At 34.4% G+C, this 19146-nt stretch overlaps 1 protein-coding gene across 1 annotated transcript in view; it reads left to right on the forward strand.

The window, feature by feature from the left end:
* The window catches only part of LOC149426912 (pickpocket protein 28-like), a 36893-nt gene that overhangs the window by 6393 nt on the left and 11354 nt on the right, over positions 1-19146 (forward strand). The window contains exons 2-9 of the mRNA XM_089639096.1: positions 3808-4011; positions 11103-11232; positions 11705-11811; positions 12948-13050; positions 14878-15029; positions 15152-15263; positions 17234-17326; positions 17537-17676. Of these exons, the coding sequence (XP_089495222.1) occupies positions 3808-4011; positions 11103-11232; positions 11705-11811; positions 12948-13050; positions 14878-15029; positions 15152-15263; positions 17234-17326; positions 17537-17676 (1041 nt within the window). The remainder of the gene's footprint in view (positions 1-3807; positions 4012-11102; positions 11233-11704; positions 11812-12947; positions 13051-14877; positions 15030-15151; positions 15264-17233; positions 17327-17536; positions 17677-19146) is intronic.

Genomic DNA, 19146 nt, shown 5'->3' on the forward strand with positions numbered 1-19146 from the left:
GGCATAAATGCCGTTGCAGTAATCTAGACGTAAGACTACGTAAGAGTTGATAAGCAGTTGTTTTGCCTCTGTAGGAAGGTTTCTTCGTACAGCCTTGAGTTGTCGTGAAAAAATCCGGTGCTTACAGTCCTATTTATTTGATTTTTTAGCGAAAAGTCCGAATCAAGATTGACACCGAGAAGTGTGATTGTTGTTTAGGATGTTTAGGATGATATCGCTGCCTGAAATAGAGCTGCGTGCTTCTATACATTCAGCTAAATTGATTTCGTTTGAAGTATAATAAAAATAAACTTTGGCGTCACATAAAAATAAACTTCAGCGTATGTACATAAATATTAAACGGTGGGACTACGACATCCCCAATTGCGGTATGTTGTGAGGATGGAGGTAGTAGGGGGGAGGAATTGGGGTGGTAGGTACTTCATTTTAAATACATTTGAAAAAAAAAACTTTATTTAGCTACGCTATTTTGAAATATCTGCTTTATTTTAAATAAGCATTTATTAAGTAATATATTTAAAAGAGAAATCTAATTTATGTACCCATGAAGGATTTTAGTTCAGAAGTTCGAGTTGTTCACTCGATGGTGACATAAATAAAAACTGAGTCGGCTCGGTCTTATGTATGTTCCCCTAATTTGGACTCTGTTCAAATGGCTCCGGGCCAGGATCCGCAGTGTGTGTCCGGCATTAGAATGATCCCCCGTTTAGCGCCGAGCGTGTTGCAGTTAGCCGTGGGCTGATAAGCTATACGCTAGCGCTAGTATGTTCATTATGGTGCTGCCAGACGCAAAGCTCACATCAAAAGTTAATGTACAGCGCATCATCTTTTCTACCGACACACGACGCTATCAAATATTTCTTCCTATGGTAGGAGAGGGGGTCAGTTGAATTCGAGAGCGGCCGAGGAACATAATTTCATCTGTCAAAGTGACAACTTTACTTACTGACAGCTTGAGCACGTTTTCGAAATGGATGATACTTGTCGCCTATTGCTGGATCTGTTGGACAGCTCATCCTCAGATGATGATGCCGCCAACTATATAATTATAAATGCTATTTATAAACTTTTTAGATTTTAAACAATCTGCGCGTAAATAGCGCATTTTCACATAACCTCTCCGTCGAATCAGGAAATTCGCAGTTCGCACGCCGATCGACGAAAGCGACATATAATAAATTATTGTAAATTAAGCTCAAGTCGATTTCCAAAAATGTCGAAGGCAAAGGCGGCAAGGACCAACACCAGGGCAGGGAATGAGAAGAGAGCACGAGAGCTGACGAGAGCAAACCAGATTACCCAGGAAAACAATTGAAAACAATCAACAAACGAACAAACTAGAAGCTTCTCTATGTAGGTATCAGGCCGTCCAACTTTATCAAAAAACCGAATGATATTACCATATAAACATACTGAGTTAAAAATATGATTAATTTTGAAAGGGCGAAAATTTGTTTACTTCAAATTCAAATATTGATTATATTTATATTTTAAATATATGTGAAGTATGTTTGCCAAATAAAGTTTTTTTTTATGTTTCTAAATTTACTAGCACACATGACGATATGAGCTAACATAATAAATAAGAAATGCATTATTAGGCTGCTTATGTCATGGCTGTCAAAGGGAACACGGAACTTAGTTGGTAGCTCCGTAATTAAAATGACCCCCTCTCCTTTTTAACGGCGGAGAGGGGGACGCATAACTTTTCAAATATCGCGTCGGGAGCGGTTACGTAAAATAAATTCGGTTAGCGAAGTTCAGAACCACACTTATAGCGCGTTATCTTTTTACGTGTGTCGGGTCTGTATGGGATTGTATGGCGAGCGCTATTGTGCTTTATATTATCTGTTGATGTGAGCTTTGCGTGTGGCAGCACCATAATGCGGGATTCCACCGCTTATTATATCGAACCTTTGAACGATTGTCATTCGGGTCTGTCGATTTTCTGTTGTATGTGATTTGGCTGATTTCACCTCACATAAATAAGGAATATGAGTTAAAAATATTCAAACTAAATAATTTCGATTACACATCTGTCACTGACATTGCAGTGCTGTACGAAACGTTGGCTTAAGAAGGAGGTAGCGAAACACGGCATAATACCCCAAAAACAAATCACTATAATACTTTTGGCCGTGAAAATCTCAAATCATACCTAAGTTCAACTGATATTTGAATACTTTTGATACTTTTTGGTACTAATTTGATACTTTTTTATTTATCGACGTTTTGATTCAAAACATTTGTGTTAAGCTTTTTTTATTTAGTTTTTTTATGTTTAAATTAAAATATTGCAATTTTTACACATTAAAGTATATTTCATACACAAAAACCTAAAAGGTAATTTTATCTAATTTCCAAATTGATATTTATTTATATATTTCTATACGTTCTATATATTTCTTCGAAATGAAGAAATATTTTGATATTAGAACGTGTCGGTGAATTATTTTCCCATTTGATCTCTTGTATGTTGACGTGTTGTTCTTGTATCGTTTTGTATTTATTATGCTTATATAATACACTTGCATAATGTGGATTGACTAGATGATCATTTGTGGAAAAGTGTGTGGAAGGGTTTAGTTTTTCCTGTGGGGAAGATTTAACCCGGACATAAAGTCGTAAAATGTAAATACAAGCAAAATATACCAAATTATCTTATATCATTATATATATATTTTTTATTAAAACCATTAAATCTTGGTACGTACTTATCTAGAAATTTACGGCAACATTTGAATTTTTTTAAAACCATTTTTTTTAAACTCGTGTATTCTTTAAAGAAGTAAAAATAATAATTAGTACGATTACAGAAGAACGTGTTGAAAATAGAAATTGAATTAACCGAATGAACTTGGGCAGTAGTTATTTACGTCACTTCAAGTATAACACAGAAAATGATTGATTTATCTTAAGTGCGTCGACGTACAGATCAGAGCCGCTTATTAGTCCGTGATTAATATTTAGAAAAATCAGAAATTTTCTAAATTCCAACACATTTAAAACGTACTTTCTGTAGAAAATAAATATTATCTAGGTTGTTATAAAGAGTTGTTTGTTTTTTTAATCCCTTAAAGCCTCTGAAATATTGCAATGTACTCATGTGTGAACTGTCAGAATGTTAATTGCGTGGCAAATATTTTCGCATTACATTCAATTCCAGATTCCATTTTAACGTATATTTTGAAATAAAATACTGTTTTTAAAAACGGATGAAAAACTACTTTAGGTTTTTTCAGACAAATTAACATTTTCAATTTAAAATATTCAAATTGAAAACGCAAACATAGATAAAGTTTTTAAAGTCGCTTACCAATGGTTTTTATCGTGTAAAATGTAATTACCACTTTATACAAAACTAAAAAAACTTTATTAGAGAAAGGTATTATAAAATTTTTTGTCACTTCACTTTTATTCGTTTATTATAAAAAATGTAAACCTTTACATTTGTCAATTGATTGAAGTGCTAAATGATGTTTCATGGAATTATTTCAGTTGTTGGGAGCTTCTATTGTTTTTTTATGTGTACTGAAAACACTGTATTCTCTCTTTCTTACACTGTTTAAATCACATTTATCATTGAAAAACAAAATGAGATAGCAAAACTTTTATAAGACAGTGTCGGGCTGGCAGATATATCTGCCAAAAATACTGTATTGTGTTTGTCGTCTATGAAGAATATCTCCCAAAATTGCCCAATGGATTAATTAAAAGGTGTTAGTTTAATCCTCATATTTTTTACACGTGCAATATAAGGTCCGTATTCACCTGTCAATATTTAAATGTCTATTTTATTACATTTAGGGTGGATGATGAAGCGGTGCCGGGAAGCCCCTCCAAGATGAAAGCTCTCTCGGGGTCGGAGGCCGGGGAGTGTGAGGCGATGGTCCCCCACAGGAAAGAGCGCAAGGCCAAAACTTGCTACAACTACTTCAAGGAGTTCACAGAGAACACCAGCCTCCACGGCCTCAAGTACCTGGGAGAGAGCAGACGATCCGTTGCAGAAAAGTAAGTTAATTAGATAATCCACTCAAGCAAACATCATCGCCGCTACTTATATTATATTCATATTATGTTAGTAGGAGATGAACTGATCGTCGTGACTTTATTGCCAAGTTGATGAGGGACGAACCATCACGGAAGACAGATGATTAGCAGTGTGATGCAGATAGATTTACCTAAATAATAATTGAATTAATGAAGGAAATTAATAAACATCTGCTATCCCACATTTTACGATGCTTAATCCTTTATGAGGTTTATCACAGGACACGTATTATGTTTCAATTGTGTGTGGTTATTTGGTATCTTGGTTCCTTAATGCTCTCATGCATCCTGTTTAGAGATAACAATGAAGCTGCTGAAATGTCCCTGGCGTAGCTGGCCAGTACTCACTGTTATTATACCCAGAGTCTTATGTTGCCTGATTCCACTGTGCCCAGAAACTTGTACTACAAGTGGAAACTGGGGAATCTACATCACATTTGTAGTCTATTTTGCAGAATACCCTTTTTGATTCGATCTTTCATTTTATTTATTTACTATCAACAGTATAAATATACCATATCCAATAAATTATATACAATGGCATCAGAAAGTACAAAATTAATAGAAACTCTGGAATAGTGGTTCTTAACCTGGGTTTGATCGAACCCCAGGGGTTCGGCGAGTCAGGCTCACGGCTTCGGCGGAGGTCAAGACACACACCCGACTCATATGATTCGTGATTACACTCCCCGCTTGTCCATCATTAGCTGCAGGTGATCACGCAACATCGTTAGGCATATCTGTGCTGCAGGAATTTGGTGCGCCCAGTAGTCGAATTGTAACTGTCGTGATGGTACATCGTGTGCTAACCTTTCTTAATATTTTAATCCCTACATACTAACTTTGTCGAGCAAAAAAGAAATTGGTCGGACGAATATGTAAAATATGGATTCAAATGTATAACAAATATAATGTTTGTGTGAAAATCATGTTTTAACTGTTTTGTTCCAAATGGTTTTTTTGTTTTTTGTTATTATTATTTTTAACTTTTATTATATATTACACACTTTACAAATATAACAGTTTGTCTGACGGGTTATTTACATTATAAATCTTATTATTTTGAATTTACAGTTACATTTTTACAATTATATGTATGAAACACAAAATTTAATCTTTTACAGAAATATAGCAAAAGAAAATTATGAAAAACATAAATAACAATTTTAAAAGTCTTTAGAATAATATATCATTGTAAGCTAATACAAATTAATTATTTCAGTAAGCCAAGTCTTCAGTAAGTTCACCAATCGTTTGTTTTGGGCACAGTTTTTAATTTCAGCAGGTAACATATTAAAACAACTGGGAATCATATAGATTAACGTTCTTTGTCCATATTTATTTGTATGCTTACCTATAATAAGTTCTTCATTAAAGTTAAAACGAGTATTATGATTGTGTTCTAGTCTGTTTATATATAAGGGGTTATTTATGTGCTGAATATAATTTTGTACCATAGACAATTCTTTAATGGTTTTGTTAATTTTGTGCGCCTATGTATAAATATATACCTACGTTTTGAATTTTAAAAATCATATTTTATTTTTCAAATTAAGAAGGATTCGGTGAATGCGAATATGAAACTGGTGGGGTTCAGTACCTCCAACAAGATTAAGAACAACTGCTCTAGACGGATATAAAAGCGAGAAATACAACTATAGATGCAAAACTTATAAGTAGCCTTTGGTCATGTTAGATTAGTATTTATTAAAAAGATATGATAGTTTAGCCTTCTCGTACGTACTATTAATTCTAATATAATAATGATATTAACTCCAACGAGAAGGACATTTTTCCCCAAAGAACTAATTAAAAATAATATTTTCATAATATAATACTCACCTAAAATAACCAGCCCACCTACTTTAAAGTGTTTTAAATACGTGTAGTCATCGTGTTATTATTACAATGTAGTTTGCTAAAACACCAATTTAATAGAACTAGTAAAAAATCCACCAACCGAATAATTTTGACGAGTTTTAGGGCCGGTTTCCTGATAACTATCCGCATTTTGATTGATCTTATTAACAACCGATAAAAGAAATAAATTACACACAATCATTCCACTTGTACAAAAGTACATTGGCATTGGCATGTTTAGGTAGGAATTTAATTTATGTTGATAGAAATAATCGATTTATTCCTTAATGTAATTACTAACTGAAACTAAACGATTCGTGTTAAATTCAATTTACGCAGAGGCGGATTTGCCCTTAGGCCTATGTAGGCCCGGGCCTAGGGCGGCCAGATATTAGGGGCGGCCAATCGTGACAAAAAAGTCACAGATGATAACAAGAAATTACTTCCTAAGTACCTAAATATTTTACGTACGAAATAGCGATATGCAAGAGCGTGTTCACACACACACACAGCGCGCCCCCACGCCCCGCAGCCGCCCTCGCCACACCTATCATGCTCCGTCGCTCGCCCGCTCGCGTATTTCCAATCCCTACCGTGATTCAGTTGCGCTAGTGACTGAACCGTGTTAGGTATTGTTATGCATAATAGCGTGTTCACACACAGAGCTATAATATGCGTGGGATGGCGTATTTCAGCATATCGCTCGCCATACTTTCCAATTTGGAATGTACGGCGAGCGATATGATGCGATATGAATGTAGGTGATGCTGTGTGGAGGGTCTTTTTAAGGAAGGGAAGGATAGGAAGTTCTGAAAAGGAAAATGTATGAGGGGTGGGTAGGAATCTGGGGATTAGTGTGTCCAGGAGTGACATACGTATGAATACATCCCTCCAACTGCGGTGCAAGGCGATGGGTCAAGATAGTCCGGCTGGAAAGGTCAAAAGGCCTCCCTCACCCAGTCTCTCTCGATCCGGCCCGCCACGCAGCAGGTGGGCAGACGTATCCGCCGCCAAGACCTGGACAAATCTCACCCCATGAACCATGAATGATAATGGCAGGAAAATTAAAACGGTTTTGACCCTAGGAACTTACTGAAAAGTTTGGATACTCCTGGTCAATATGATGGGTACTGAGAAAGGGGCGGCTACATGGTCTGGGGCCTAGGGCGGCCAAGACTGCAAATCCGCCTCTGAATTTACGCATCTGTTTCTTTCGACCTCGTTTGCCGATTTAACATTTGTATAAATCGTGGTTTTTTTACCAACTACTCCCAAATATCTGGAGCCAGTAAGACTATGGCTTTCCCAATTGGGGTATGTTGTGAGGCTGACGGTAGTGTTGAGGGGGAGGAGATGGAGAAGAGAAAGGTAGGCGAGTTCAGCTATTCAGACTCGTCACCAAACGTTTAAAAAATATAGCGTTTAGGCAACGTTTAAATTCTGAATGATGGTCTTACACCAGGGCGATACTGAGAATATTTTCCACTCTGGAACGTGCCGCAAGTATATTAAATTGTTTAATAACACAAATTCATCGAATTTAATTTACTTGCGCAGTTAAGTACCTTAGCCCTCGACCAAGGAGTCATAATATAAACGCATTCCATTTTACTTCGAGTCAATTTTACTTTACAAAACAATATTATTCACTTTCAGTAAATAACATAACAATTTTATTTTACTTCTTCTAACTCAGCAAACTTATTTTGTGGCACCATTTTAATTAAAAATTAATAAAATACTTCGTTTTAACCACTTTTATTGTTTATTACCAACATGTTTCATGAGCAACGCTCACTTCTTCAGGGTTTCAAAGTTTTATCAAAAACCCTGAAGAAGTGAGCGTTGCTCATGAAACATGTTGGTAATAAACAATAAAAGTGGTTAAAACGAAGTATTTTATTAATTTTTAATTTTATTTTACTTCGAGTCAATTTTACATTACATAACAATATTATTCACTGAAAGTGAACATTAGTAAAAATTACAAAACAATATTATTCACTTTCAGTGGATAATATTGTTATATAATGTATTTATGTGTAGTGTATTAGTTATTTCTAGTTAAATAAGTAAAAATGTCATTTTCTTTTATCTAGAATAAACACTTAAAAAAAAATTAAAAAATTAAAGTTCTAAACATGATTGGTAGACTAGGAAGACTTGCCGGTTTGATTACCGCGTAGTGCAAAACTACGTAGACGTTATCATGAACCATTAATTAAAAAAAAATGCGATGCCAGCAGCGGGAATCGTATTGTTTGATGGACTTTACAAAAGCAGCTTTACTGCTGCGGTTAGGAGAACCGATAAAAAATATTCTAGTTCTATGGCGAATTTTGTTTTAATTTATATCGGGTACACGGACTTTTAACGGGTATAATATAGATATCAGCTTTGAAATGATCGTCGGTAAGTGAAATATTGCCATCCTAAAAATAATTTATTATAATTCGTCTAATGGAAAAAATCCCATCAAAATTCACTTAACATTGAGTTTATAAAATCCATTGATTCGAGCACTTCTTTTAGACTTCCACTCTCTATCATAGATTTCGACATAACTATTAGTTTTAATATAAGAATATTATTTATCTAACAATAATGCACTAGTAGGTAGTTCTGTGAACAGCAGATCTTGCGTCTAAAAAAGTTCTAAAAGCGTTCCTAATTTTCTCTGATTTCATAAATCAAAAAGAAATACCTGTCTGGTAATCTGTAATCTGGTACTTACAGATGACTACAAGAAAAAAAAAGATTATTGATAATTTATTAAGACCCCGTAGTAATCGTTGAAAGATCGTTTGAAAGGGAAATATATACCTAAATAAAAATGTTATTGGGAGCGCGCTAATATTAAAAAAAAACGATAATAATTTGGTTAAAATGTTGAAAATATTTAATAAAACACGAATCGTTTGAAATAGAGCAAAAATTTCCCGACAAATGCTTTAGTTACATACATACGGCATAGTCCAGTGGTAACGCATTGGACTGCCATTCCGAAGGTCGCGGGTTCGAACCCGGCGTGCGCAAATAAATTTTATTTGATTAATTTGTGTTATTTCACAATTAATTAATTAAAATAATATATAGTATATTTGCGGCACGTTCCAGAGTGGAAGATACTACCAGTATCGCCCTGGTGTAAGACCACCATTCAGAATTGAAACGTTGCTCCAAATGGCTTTAGCCGTGTTTAGTGACTAGATCTGAATAGCCAGGTACTTCCCCACCTTCCTCTTTCCCTTCTCCACTTACCTTCAGCCTCACAACATCCCCCAATTGGGGATGCCATAGTCTCACTGGCTCCAGACGGGAGCAGTTGGGACTCTTGTGAGGTATACACTATAAAAAAAATAAAAAAAAAGTTGTATTTAAAAACACACTGTGAATTTTTTCATGCATATAACATATTAAATAACATAACAAAATGTATTTTTAATAATTTTCGGAACTTACATTAAGTTTTTTTTTCTACGAGGGACTTTCATACAATTAACATTTCGGTATAACAAATGTTTTTTTTTTTTTAACTTGAAAGATTTAACGAGAAACTTGTTATAAATTGTTGGGAGAAAATGGGTATGCGGGACTTAAGAATCTCTTCAAATTATTGGTATTCCGGTTAAAAAGTTACGCTTGGTCAATATTTACTTGTCAATGTTAGCGATGTGTTTTGTTCGCGGTGCCTAGTCAGGTGGTCGAAAAATTTCAAACACATGTAATCTTTAATATGAATACCTACAAAAAAAAGTTTACCTACTAATAAATTGATTCCAAAAAGCATGATAACACCGATAGATATATGAATATATTATATTTTAGTTAAAAATAACATTACATTCTCGGAACCCTTTCACACCCGAATTATTGTTTCCACATATATAAAATATGTAATGCTTGATAATACCTCCTTTTTTATTTTATTTTGGATTAACATTGTTTCATGTCAAAAATGCACATTTACAGTGTTGTAATAATCTCTAAGATACAAATATATAACATATTTACTTAAATTTATTCAGAAATAAAGAAATAATCTAGGATAATAAATCTTTAAAAATTCGCCATACTAGTTGAAAATATGTCCGTCACTACCAGTGTTAATTTGAATGAACATTGAAATTCATTTAAAATATTCTGGGAAATGACTGTGATCAGTGAATTGAACTGATGTTATTATTATAGATCACATATTAATGCGTTAAAATATTTGTAATTCGAGTATAAAATATTGATATCTCACCTTAAATTAATCAATCAAACAAATCAATTAAAGTAATCAATGACGGCAAAAATTCGATGAAACTCACATCAATCAGCAGATGTCAAAATTTTTATCGTTGTTGTGTCGGGAATAAGGATTTCAACCGAGCAGAAAAAATAGACGCCGCAGAAAAGACTACAAGCTATAAGAAAACGAAAACATGGCTTTTCCAAACTGCTACCGTTACGGTAAAAAAATTCACAAAGTTCATGTTAATTTGAATTAACACTGGGCTGAAAGGGTTAAATCTTATTATTCATTACGCGTGGGTATAATAATTTTATAACGGTTAGTGACTGAAATGAAAAATGCGTCGGCTTCTGACCCAGCCGTCGTGGGTTCAATTTATCGCATAGCTAAGTTCTTCATCATTGCATAAGCAGCATCTTTCATTTTAATTTAAGGTACCTAGTAGGAGTTTTTAAAGGAACTAAAGAAGAATTAAAGAACAGGAAAAGAAATGCTGCCCCGCAGTAAAGAAATAATATGTAGTTTCATATTAATATTTTAGTAACTGCCTTGTTCATAAGTGTTTTTTTCTTTCACTCGTAATGTCAAAACAAAGTTATTGCTTCTACTAAATTATTCATAGGTTTTCTTCCGTAAACCAATACATTTAATGCTGGCACAATTTTAAGTAGTTACCTATCTACCTACTACCTACATAATTTAATTGGGCTATACATAAATAGTAAGTTATTGCTATTGGTTAGTCCATTTCTGGACTTACCAATAATAATAACTCATAAGACAGATTTTTCAGGAAACCATCCGTAATAAGTAAGAGGAACAAAATGTCCTTCTTAAAAATAAAATAAATATAATTTGTTCTACTTCTAAAGGTTACCAATATGATTCAGCTGGGATAGTGGTGAAGTTTCCACAAAAAATGCATTTAAAAAAAAAAGTTATATTTGTGTAGAATCTGGTGGGGCGTCATGCTAATCCTGAGCGTGGCAGCTTGCGGACACCTTATCCTGAAGATTTGGAACAAGTGGCAGCAGAGCCCCGTCATCGTCAGTTTCGCTGAGTCATCCACCCCTGTATGGCAGGTAAACCTATAACCAAATTGAAGAAGAAAATAACTTCTTTTTCTCTTATGGTGCCCACCCCTGGCAAAGGTTGGCTATCACTAGGGAAATCTTATGGTGAAATCTTAATCACATTCGAATTGTTCACAGTTCAACCAATAACACACGAAGAAAAATGAGTATTGCTAATTTATTCAGAATCTCTTCAAATTATTCGTAATCCGGTTAAAAAAGGGGTTGCAGGCCCTTAACCAATCAATTTATAGTTTTCCTTTTAAACTTTTAGTAAAATACTAATGTATTGTCACGATATCGGAACACGTGTTCGTAAAAATCCTAATATATTCGCATTTCGTCATCATATTTATGAGCACATATACCGCCTGCGATCCCGTTTTTACGCAAAATTAGGGGGATTTTTTAATTAGTTAATACTAATCATTTTTCTCCGTGTATGAAAGAAAAAAGACACATTTTTTAAATATGATTTCAGGTTCCATTTCCTGCTATTACAGTGTGTTCCGAAACGAAAGCTCGGCAGTCCGTTTATAATTTCACTGAAATGTTTCACCGAGATAAAGCAAACTTTACCGATAAAGAGTAAGAATCGATCATTTTGTTTTCATTCCTTTTTATATAATTTGTTGAAAACCTAATGCCTGCTCTACACTCTCACATTATGCGAGACTATTATCCCGAGTAGTGTTTTTTTCTTGATTCTCGCGTCCCACATTTGTTTATTGGTTTATTAACAAATAACTGAAATGTGACCGAGCGAGGCAACATAAATAATAGGGTATTATCACGTTTTTTTAAATTTTATTTTAGAAAAACAATTACAAAAATGTCACAACGGCCAACGTCGGTGACAGCCAGTAACTTTTCTATGTAAACGTAATGACTTTATATCCAGTTGGATACGTTGGAAAATAAAAAAAAATAGTATAGAATCAGAAAACTTAACTTTAAATTTTCCGCACATTAACAGTATTTATGGGTTGTAAAAATACCACATTGAGAGGCGAGTGCGTCCATAAAGGTAGAAATACACTGGGTCAACGTATGCTACGTAAGCAATGATAAGGATATCTGGACTAATTAAAATCCGTACATTTTCTATGGAAAGATATTTAGAAACACTCTTGTCACAGGCAACGCAAACCCACGCTTCCATCACTGCGCCGATCTGGGCTGTGCAGATCGGCGTGGGACGTGTATAGATGGAGAGAGTAGCATTTCACATCTATAAGTGGTTTTATCTGTGCATCTACTGATCTACTTTTATGTTTGGTATTTCTATGGATGTTTGTTTTGAGAGTTAGCTTGATAAAATAATAAACTCAGTAAATCGTCCTCAAATTCGCTCTCTGAAATGCTAGACATGACAAAGCTACGAATTGCGTCTACCGACAAGAGAAACGTACAAACATAATCTAAAAAATAAACGTCGAATCAACTGACGCGCCTGTGCGCCGCGTATTTAAAATCTATATACCACATTTCACGTGGTCACAAGCGTTTCGCGTGTACAACCATGTGCGCGTTGACCTGGGCACGTAGTAATACGTGTATCGCGTACGTAGACCAAGTGTGTTTCTACTTTTACACTCTCGGTAGTCTAACAGGGAGTGTAGAGCAGCCATAAAGGTATTTGTTCTGTTTTGTACACTTCGTTTTCATCGCGCGTTAATAATTCCATATCCTAAGTGTAACTATTCAGTATTTTATTTCATCAGGCGCGAGGATGTCGAGGCGATTTCACTTCTGTGTGATAATCATCTACTAACCGAAGGAAGCAATACAACGGATGCCAACAAAACTCTGAATCTTTTAACATCGGTGAGTTTCAACAGAATGTTGCACCATTTAACATTAAACATATTTACTATATAGCTTAACTTAAACTATTAACGACTTCTCTGTCTGATATTTCAATGCCAACGAAACTATTCTTTAACTTACAAAGCTAATTCCATCACTGGCTAAGAAACTTTACATTTACTTGAATAAATAAGCCGTTACAATAAAACAAATGTCAACCGTAATAATAATAATAAATCTGAAGACATTTATTATACATTCATATGGATGGTTGGATATCATCTCAGAAGATTAACGAAGAGTCAAGAGAAATACTATCAAGAGACTTATCAATGAGAATATACTGCTGGTATGAAAGTTAACGAAATGAAAAGACAATGTCAGAGCAAGGGGCATATGTCACTTTCATCCTCTCTGAATTTCCCTGCGGATACACATATTGATGGTTAGGTTAGTTAGTTTCTATGTGGAGGGGTATTTTCGCCAAAGTGTATACATTGCGTTTTTCATATGTCCCACAATTTATTTTTTATACTTATGTGTTATAAATATTGGAAAGTTATTCATTGACAACCAAATTTATTAATTTACTTTATTTAGTATGTTAAATACAACTGTCGAACCTTAAAATATTTTCAATTAATTAATTATTAATGTATTAGATTAAATTTGTAAACCGACATTGAAAAACTCAAGCTTAAAATTTCTGAAATGGACTTATGGACTCCGTTAGTTTCATTGCTAGGAATAGCTTATAAATACTTGTATTACTATACACAGTTTTTAAAAAATTATTTTGTACATAGCTGAATTGCCCCAGCAACAATCTTTTGCATTTTTAAAGTGATAAATTTAAGATTTCCACTGAAGAATCCACATTATTACCCTCCATTAGTATTCTGGGCAATAATAAGTACATATTATGGTAGTTAGTCCAGGAATTTCTGCACTGGAAAACATATGCCGACTTCTATTAAATAGACCCTTATCTGTGTATGTGATCGCGGAAGATCACAGAGGAGTGTAGTAGAGCTAACAGGTACAGAAATACCTGCAGACTAAGAGAAATTAGACCCTTAGTTCAAGCCGAGTGATTTTGGAGATCACAGTACATTTCAGCTACGGCTGATAGTTAGTACCCTTTGTATTTATATTTTATTATAATAAATTGATATGAAGTATAATCGAAGAAAGTGTTTTCCTCCCTACCTTGGTATTCTCGTACTAAGATAGTAGAAACATCTTAATAGTAACCAGGTATTTGTGAAAACTAAAGAATTGTACGTGTAAGTTTGGAAAAAAATGCCCAGGGAAGTCTTGTAAGCTTTAAAAAGGGGAAATCTGAAATGTTGAGAACACGTTTTGTAAAACACGCTCGTTATCGCTGAACGATAAATTGCCGTACTTACTTACTACGGTACTTACCGAATATGAAAGTTTTATAAAAAACACACTTCACTACTAATCAACATTATGTTATTATTGTATTGAATAAACTATATTTCTTTGATTGGTGAGTAATTATTGTCTACATCAAAATAATGAAAAAAAAAATTTTATAGCTGTTTTATACACGTAAATTTAGCGCCATTACGATTTTTTTAAGCTTTGAACGGTTACCGCCAATCATCGGTTCTCGGCCCGAAAACGGTTTTAAGTTTTTTTATTATTAGTCGTTGTTTAAGTCTAAAAACAGGTCGAGAATCGGCGGTTAAACAAAGCCGTTACAATTTCAGAATATTCCAAATAGGTAGTACAACTGTCTCTAAAGATATCATTATAAATGTTTTTGAATTAAGAATTAGTGAGGTAAAATATAATATTTATAAAATGTTTTTTTTTAAGGTGGCTCCGAAATTTGAAGAAATGATGTGGCATTGTAAGTGGAAAACCTCCATAGAGAACTGTAGTACCTTGTTCAGTCCCATTTTTACGGAGGAGGGTCTGTGTTTTACCTTCAACATGCTCAACGCCGAGGAGTTGTTCAGAAAGGAGGAGTAAGGAAACCAACATAAATATAATACCACTCTAATTTATTCCCTGTACTTTTTTCATTGACCCTTGTGCATCAACCAATAAATTAAGATAGTATTTTATCTGGTTTTTATTATTATTTTAGGATGCACATAGAAAACCACTATCTGGGTCAGAATAAACATTCGCAGGGATGGAGTTTGGACGGGGGTTATCCCACCGATGTTCCCCTAGAAACCTACCCCGTCAGAGGAACGGTAACAATTTCATCCTTACTACCAATACTCCCATTGATTTATTTATTTATGTCTATTCTTGAATACACATTTTACAATTTTTTACAGTGGTTTATATTGTAGTACAGAGAAAAAAGTACATAAAAATAGGTATAAAAAATAAAGAACATAGGTTGATGTAGGTAAAACTGTGTGTGGTTGATATTGTATGTTACGTGAACACCTCACTAGGAGAACCTGTGCTGAGGTGTTAATTTATACTTAAATCGAACTTATTCTTTACTTAATCTCTGGGTATCGATTCTCCTATCAGGCCGCTAGCAATCGCCATCGAAAGTACATTGGTTGACTTTCTAATTCTTGAGCCTCGTCGAAAGTATATACTTACATACGCCAAACGTCAAAAGTCATTCCACTCGTACAACGAGTGGGTTGAACAACTCGAATGACTTCGTCGAGAATCGAGGCCCTGGCCTGCGATTCTGGAGTTAAACGATCAATCGTTTTCGTATGCGCCGTCTTCGAGTGAAAAACTACTAGTCGTCGCGACTAACTTTTTCGAATGTTTCAATTTTACGTATTCTTGAGCGTCGAACGGTCGAAGTTGGTAGAAGAGATGATTATATTGGCACCCCTGTGAATATTGTCTATGTTCCTGATGTTTTTGGGATTTCTATGGTGTGACTGTCAAACAGACAACAGTTATTCGTTATTCAAAACAGAAATGGCTGCGGGACATAATACAAATTGCCAAAAGCAACTCTTAATTGAGTTTGTAAGCTCCGATAAAGACTTAGTGAGTGGGAAATTTTCACCCACTTTTACATTTGCGGAATCCGCGCGGTAAAACAAAAATTGACAGCTAGACTAGATTTTGACAGCCAATTCCATAGAAACGCCAACAACCTACCACTCGCTGCCCTGTTTCTAATGACTTTTGACGTTTGGCGTCGAAGTATGTACCTTTGACCAATTTCGGGAATAGCAACGACGACCAACGTACGTACTTTCGACGGCGATTACGAGCGCCCTCGATTCAGGAATAGAGCTTCTGGTCTTACCACAGCATATTTGTTGATGTGACGTTTTGTGATTTATTCGTTTATAACTTAAACTTTCAATATAAACATAATTTACACAAATAAATTGTCCAACAAAAACAAAGAGACCAATATGCAATATTCAGCACTAAAACTTTTTACAAGGCCAACATGCAGTTTTTTTTTAATAATTGTTGAAAACGTACCCAGTTAATGATGGATGCGATAACCAGTAACATTAATTGCGCACTTGCCTGGGTTAATCAAGTGCCGTACGACTTTTCTATATCGACAAAGGAAGCAGATAAAATTTTTTTTAAATAATTGCAATGCGTTGCAATAGTCAGATCTTTACTTTTAAATTTTATAAAAATAAAACATTCCAATTCATACCATACACGGTTCCCGAAAACTCGTAGTACAAAGAAGGAAACTGGCGAATCTACAAAAAAACTTATTTTTACGATCTAAACATTTCGATTTTTTTAACCTTTTCCATTTTTTTCAGTAGCTAAAGGTTTAAAATTCGTTAAGGCCGCTAAGCCAGAACTAGATTTACAACGAGAATTAGCGTGTTTTAATGCAGTGCTGTTATACTGCCTCCTGTTGAACACGGAAAATACGCAGCCGAGTCTACTCTTCGACGCATTTTAAAAGACATTAAACATCTGTTATTAACCCCCTAACGACCGATATTTTTCTAATTGGACCCAAAAAATCGAACTTCTTACTGGATTTACTCGAAAAGTATAGCTAAAAAAGTTGTCCTTCAATATGTACTCTAAATTTGATGTAGATTCACCAGTTTACCCCTTGTACTACGTTTTTCCAGACATCGTGTTTAATATTGAAGACTACTTAGAAATCATCTTTACGAAACAGCCAAATGTTTTATCCTACTAACCCGCTTCTTTTTTTTTATGAAACTAAAATTATCCGATTCGTTCGCAGAGATCGGGGCTTAAAGCTGGACTCACTATATTGATGAGGGCCTATAACTACGATTTGGACTATATTTGCCGTGGACCCATTCAAGGATTTAAGGTTTGTACAAAATGTATTAATAGTACCAATAAACGTACTTACTGCAAATGATAAAATGTATACAATAAATCCAAAGTTTAAATCCCTTGCAGTCGCTAATGATAACGTGGAGATGTCCCATGAATACCTAATTTCAGCAACGCATCATCCGGGACCGGAGTGACATGCTTTCAATCAATATTATATTTTAGCAACATATTGTTTTTCAAGATATCGCTTCACACGCCTTCCGAAATCCCGCGAGTCTCTCAGCAATACTTCAGAGTCCCCCTTGCACAGGAGGTCATTGCGGCCATCAAACCTAACATGATGACCACCTCTGAGGGCCTGAGGAGTTACGATCCCAAGAGGTATTATTTCAATTTTACCAATATCAGTAATCAATAATAGGCCACTTGCATCACATAAAAAAATCATGTTTAGGTAAATATTCCAAGACATTCTGTATTTTTTAAACTGTGGCGATTTTTTGAAAATATCAATCCTCAAAATCGGACCGTTAATCTTCGACAATAAATCGGAAAGACCGGACACAATTTATGGGTGCGAAAAAAATTAAATAAATAGCAAAAAATCATTAAAAAAAAACAAATTCCACACGAATGGCAAAGGGGAATGACTAGGCATACCAAAAATATTACATCGCATATTTATTTTTTCCTTGATCCATCTTTTTGAGGATTGTTCAACGTCATTACACATAGCTATTTTACTAGATCCAAATATTTTCCAATAAAATCAGCTCATTGATATTAAATTAAAGAAAGGGTTTATCAACAATACGAAACATATACACTTGTAAGAAGGTTCACATTAAAAACAAAGGATGGTTTTTACGATGAAATTATATTAATATTAAACGGTTTACGTATAATTTTGAAATGACGAACATTCTCGTTCTTAAACATACGTAGAAAACGTAATTTTCGCCTTTTTATTTGAATTTTGAATTTACAGATTTAAATTATACTCGTACTCATAACATATTAGTATGATTTTGTTAAAGTCGGCACCCTCACCATTATGCTTCTAAGACAGCCTCTTCGTAAGCAGTATGAACCTGACCAAAGTTCACTTTATAACATCTGTCAAAATTCAAATTTCAAAGCACGGACGCTGTGTTTTATTGTTTAAAATGGATTCTTAAAACCACCGTAGGATCCGAAATTGTAAAAATAATTATAGAAAGTGTATAATTTTCTCGTTTGAAGGCTACAAACACAAATGAAATTAATGAAAAAAAGTAAACTTCATAAAGTCGACCGAAGTCACAGTATTGCTATATTTAAAAAAAAAACTAACTAATGCAGAAACTGGACATTTTTATGTGGTGACATTAGGAAATAAAAAAAAATATTTATGTTATATTATTTAAAAACTATCAATATATTATATTATATTTTCGTAATCTCACCAGAAACATCTCACCCGCTAACTTTCTGCAACCCTGGTGCTTATTCAGCGATAGCCTTTGTTTGTGTTGAAAGCTTTTTGTTAAAAGTTTACTACTCGACATTCCTGCACTCCTGGTATCTAAGACTGAAACATTTCAGACTCCCTGAAAAGACAGACTTTCATGTTTTTGAAAGTGTTGACATTGTTATGCTTTTGTAAATGCATTAAAGTTTTTTTATTGGAAAATAGATGTTACGGAAATAAGATTACCACTGAACTCCTAATGATCCTGCATTGTACCTACTGCACTGTACATTAATTTATGATTTTTTGGTTTACAATCCTAATAACGATGTGGTCACACTAGTTGGTCTTCCTGTTCCTAGACTCCAATTTTACAGTGTTATGGTTTACTTAATGCGGGT

Source organism: Hesperophylax consimilis, chromosome 1 (genome assembly GCF_061612785.1).
Source record: "Hesperophylax consimilis isolate HC1 chromosome 1, BYU_Hcon_1.0, whole genome shotgun sequence".
Lineage (NCBI taxonomy): Eukaryota > Metazoa > Arthropoda > Insecta > Trichoptera > Limnephilidae > Hesperophylax > Hesperophylax consimilis.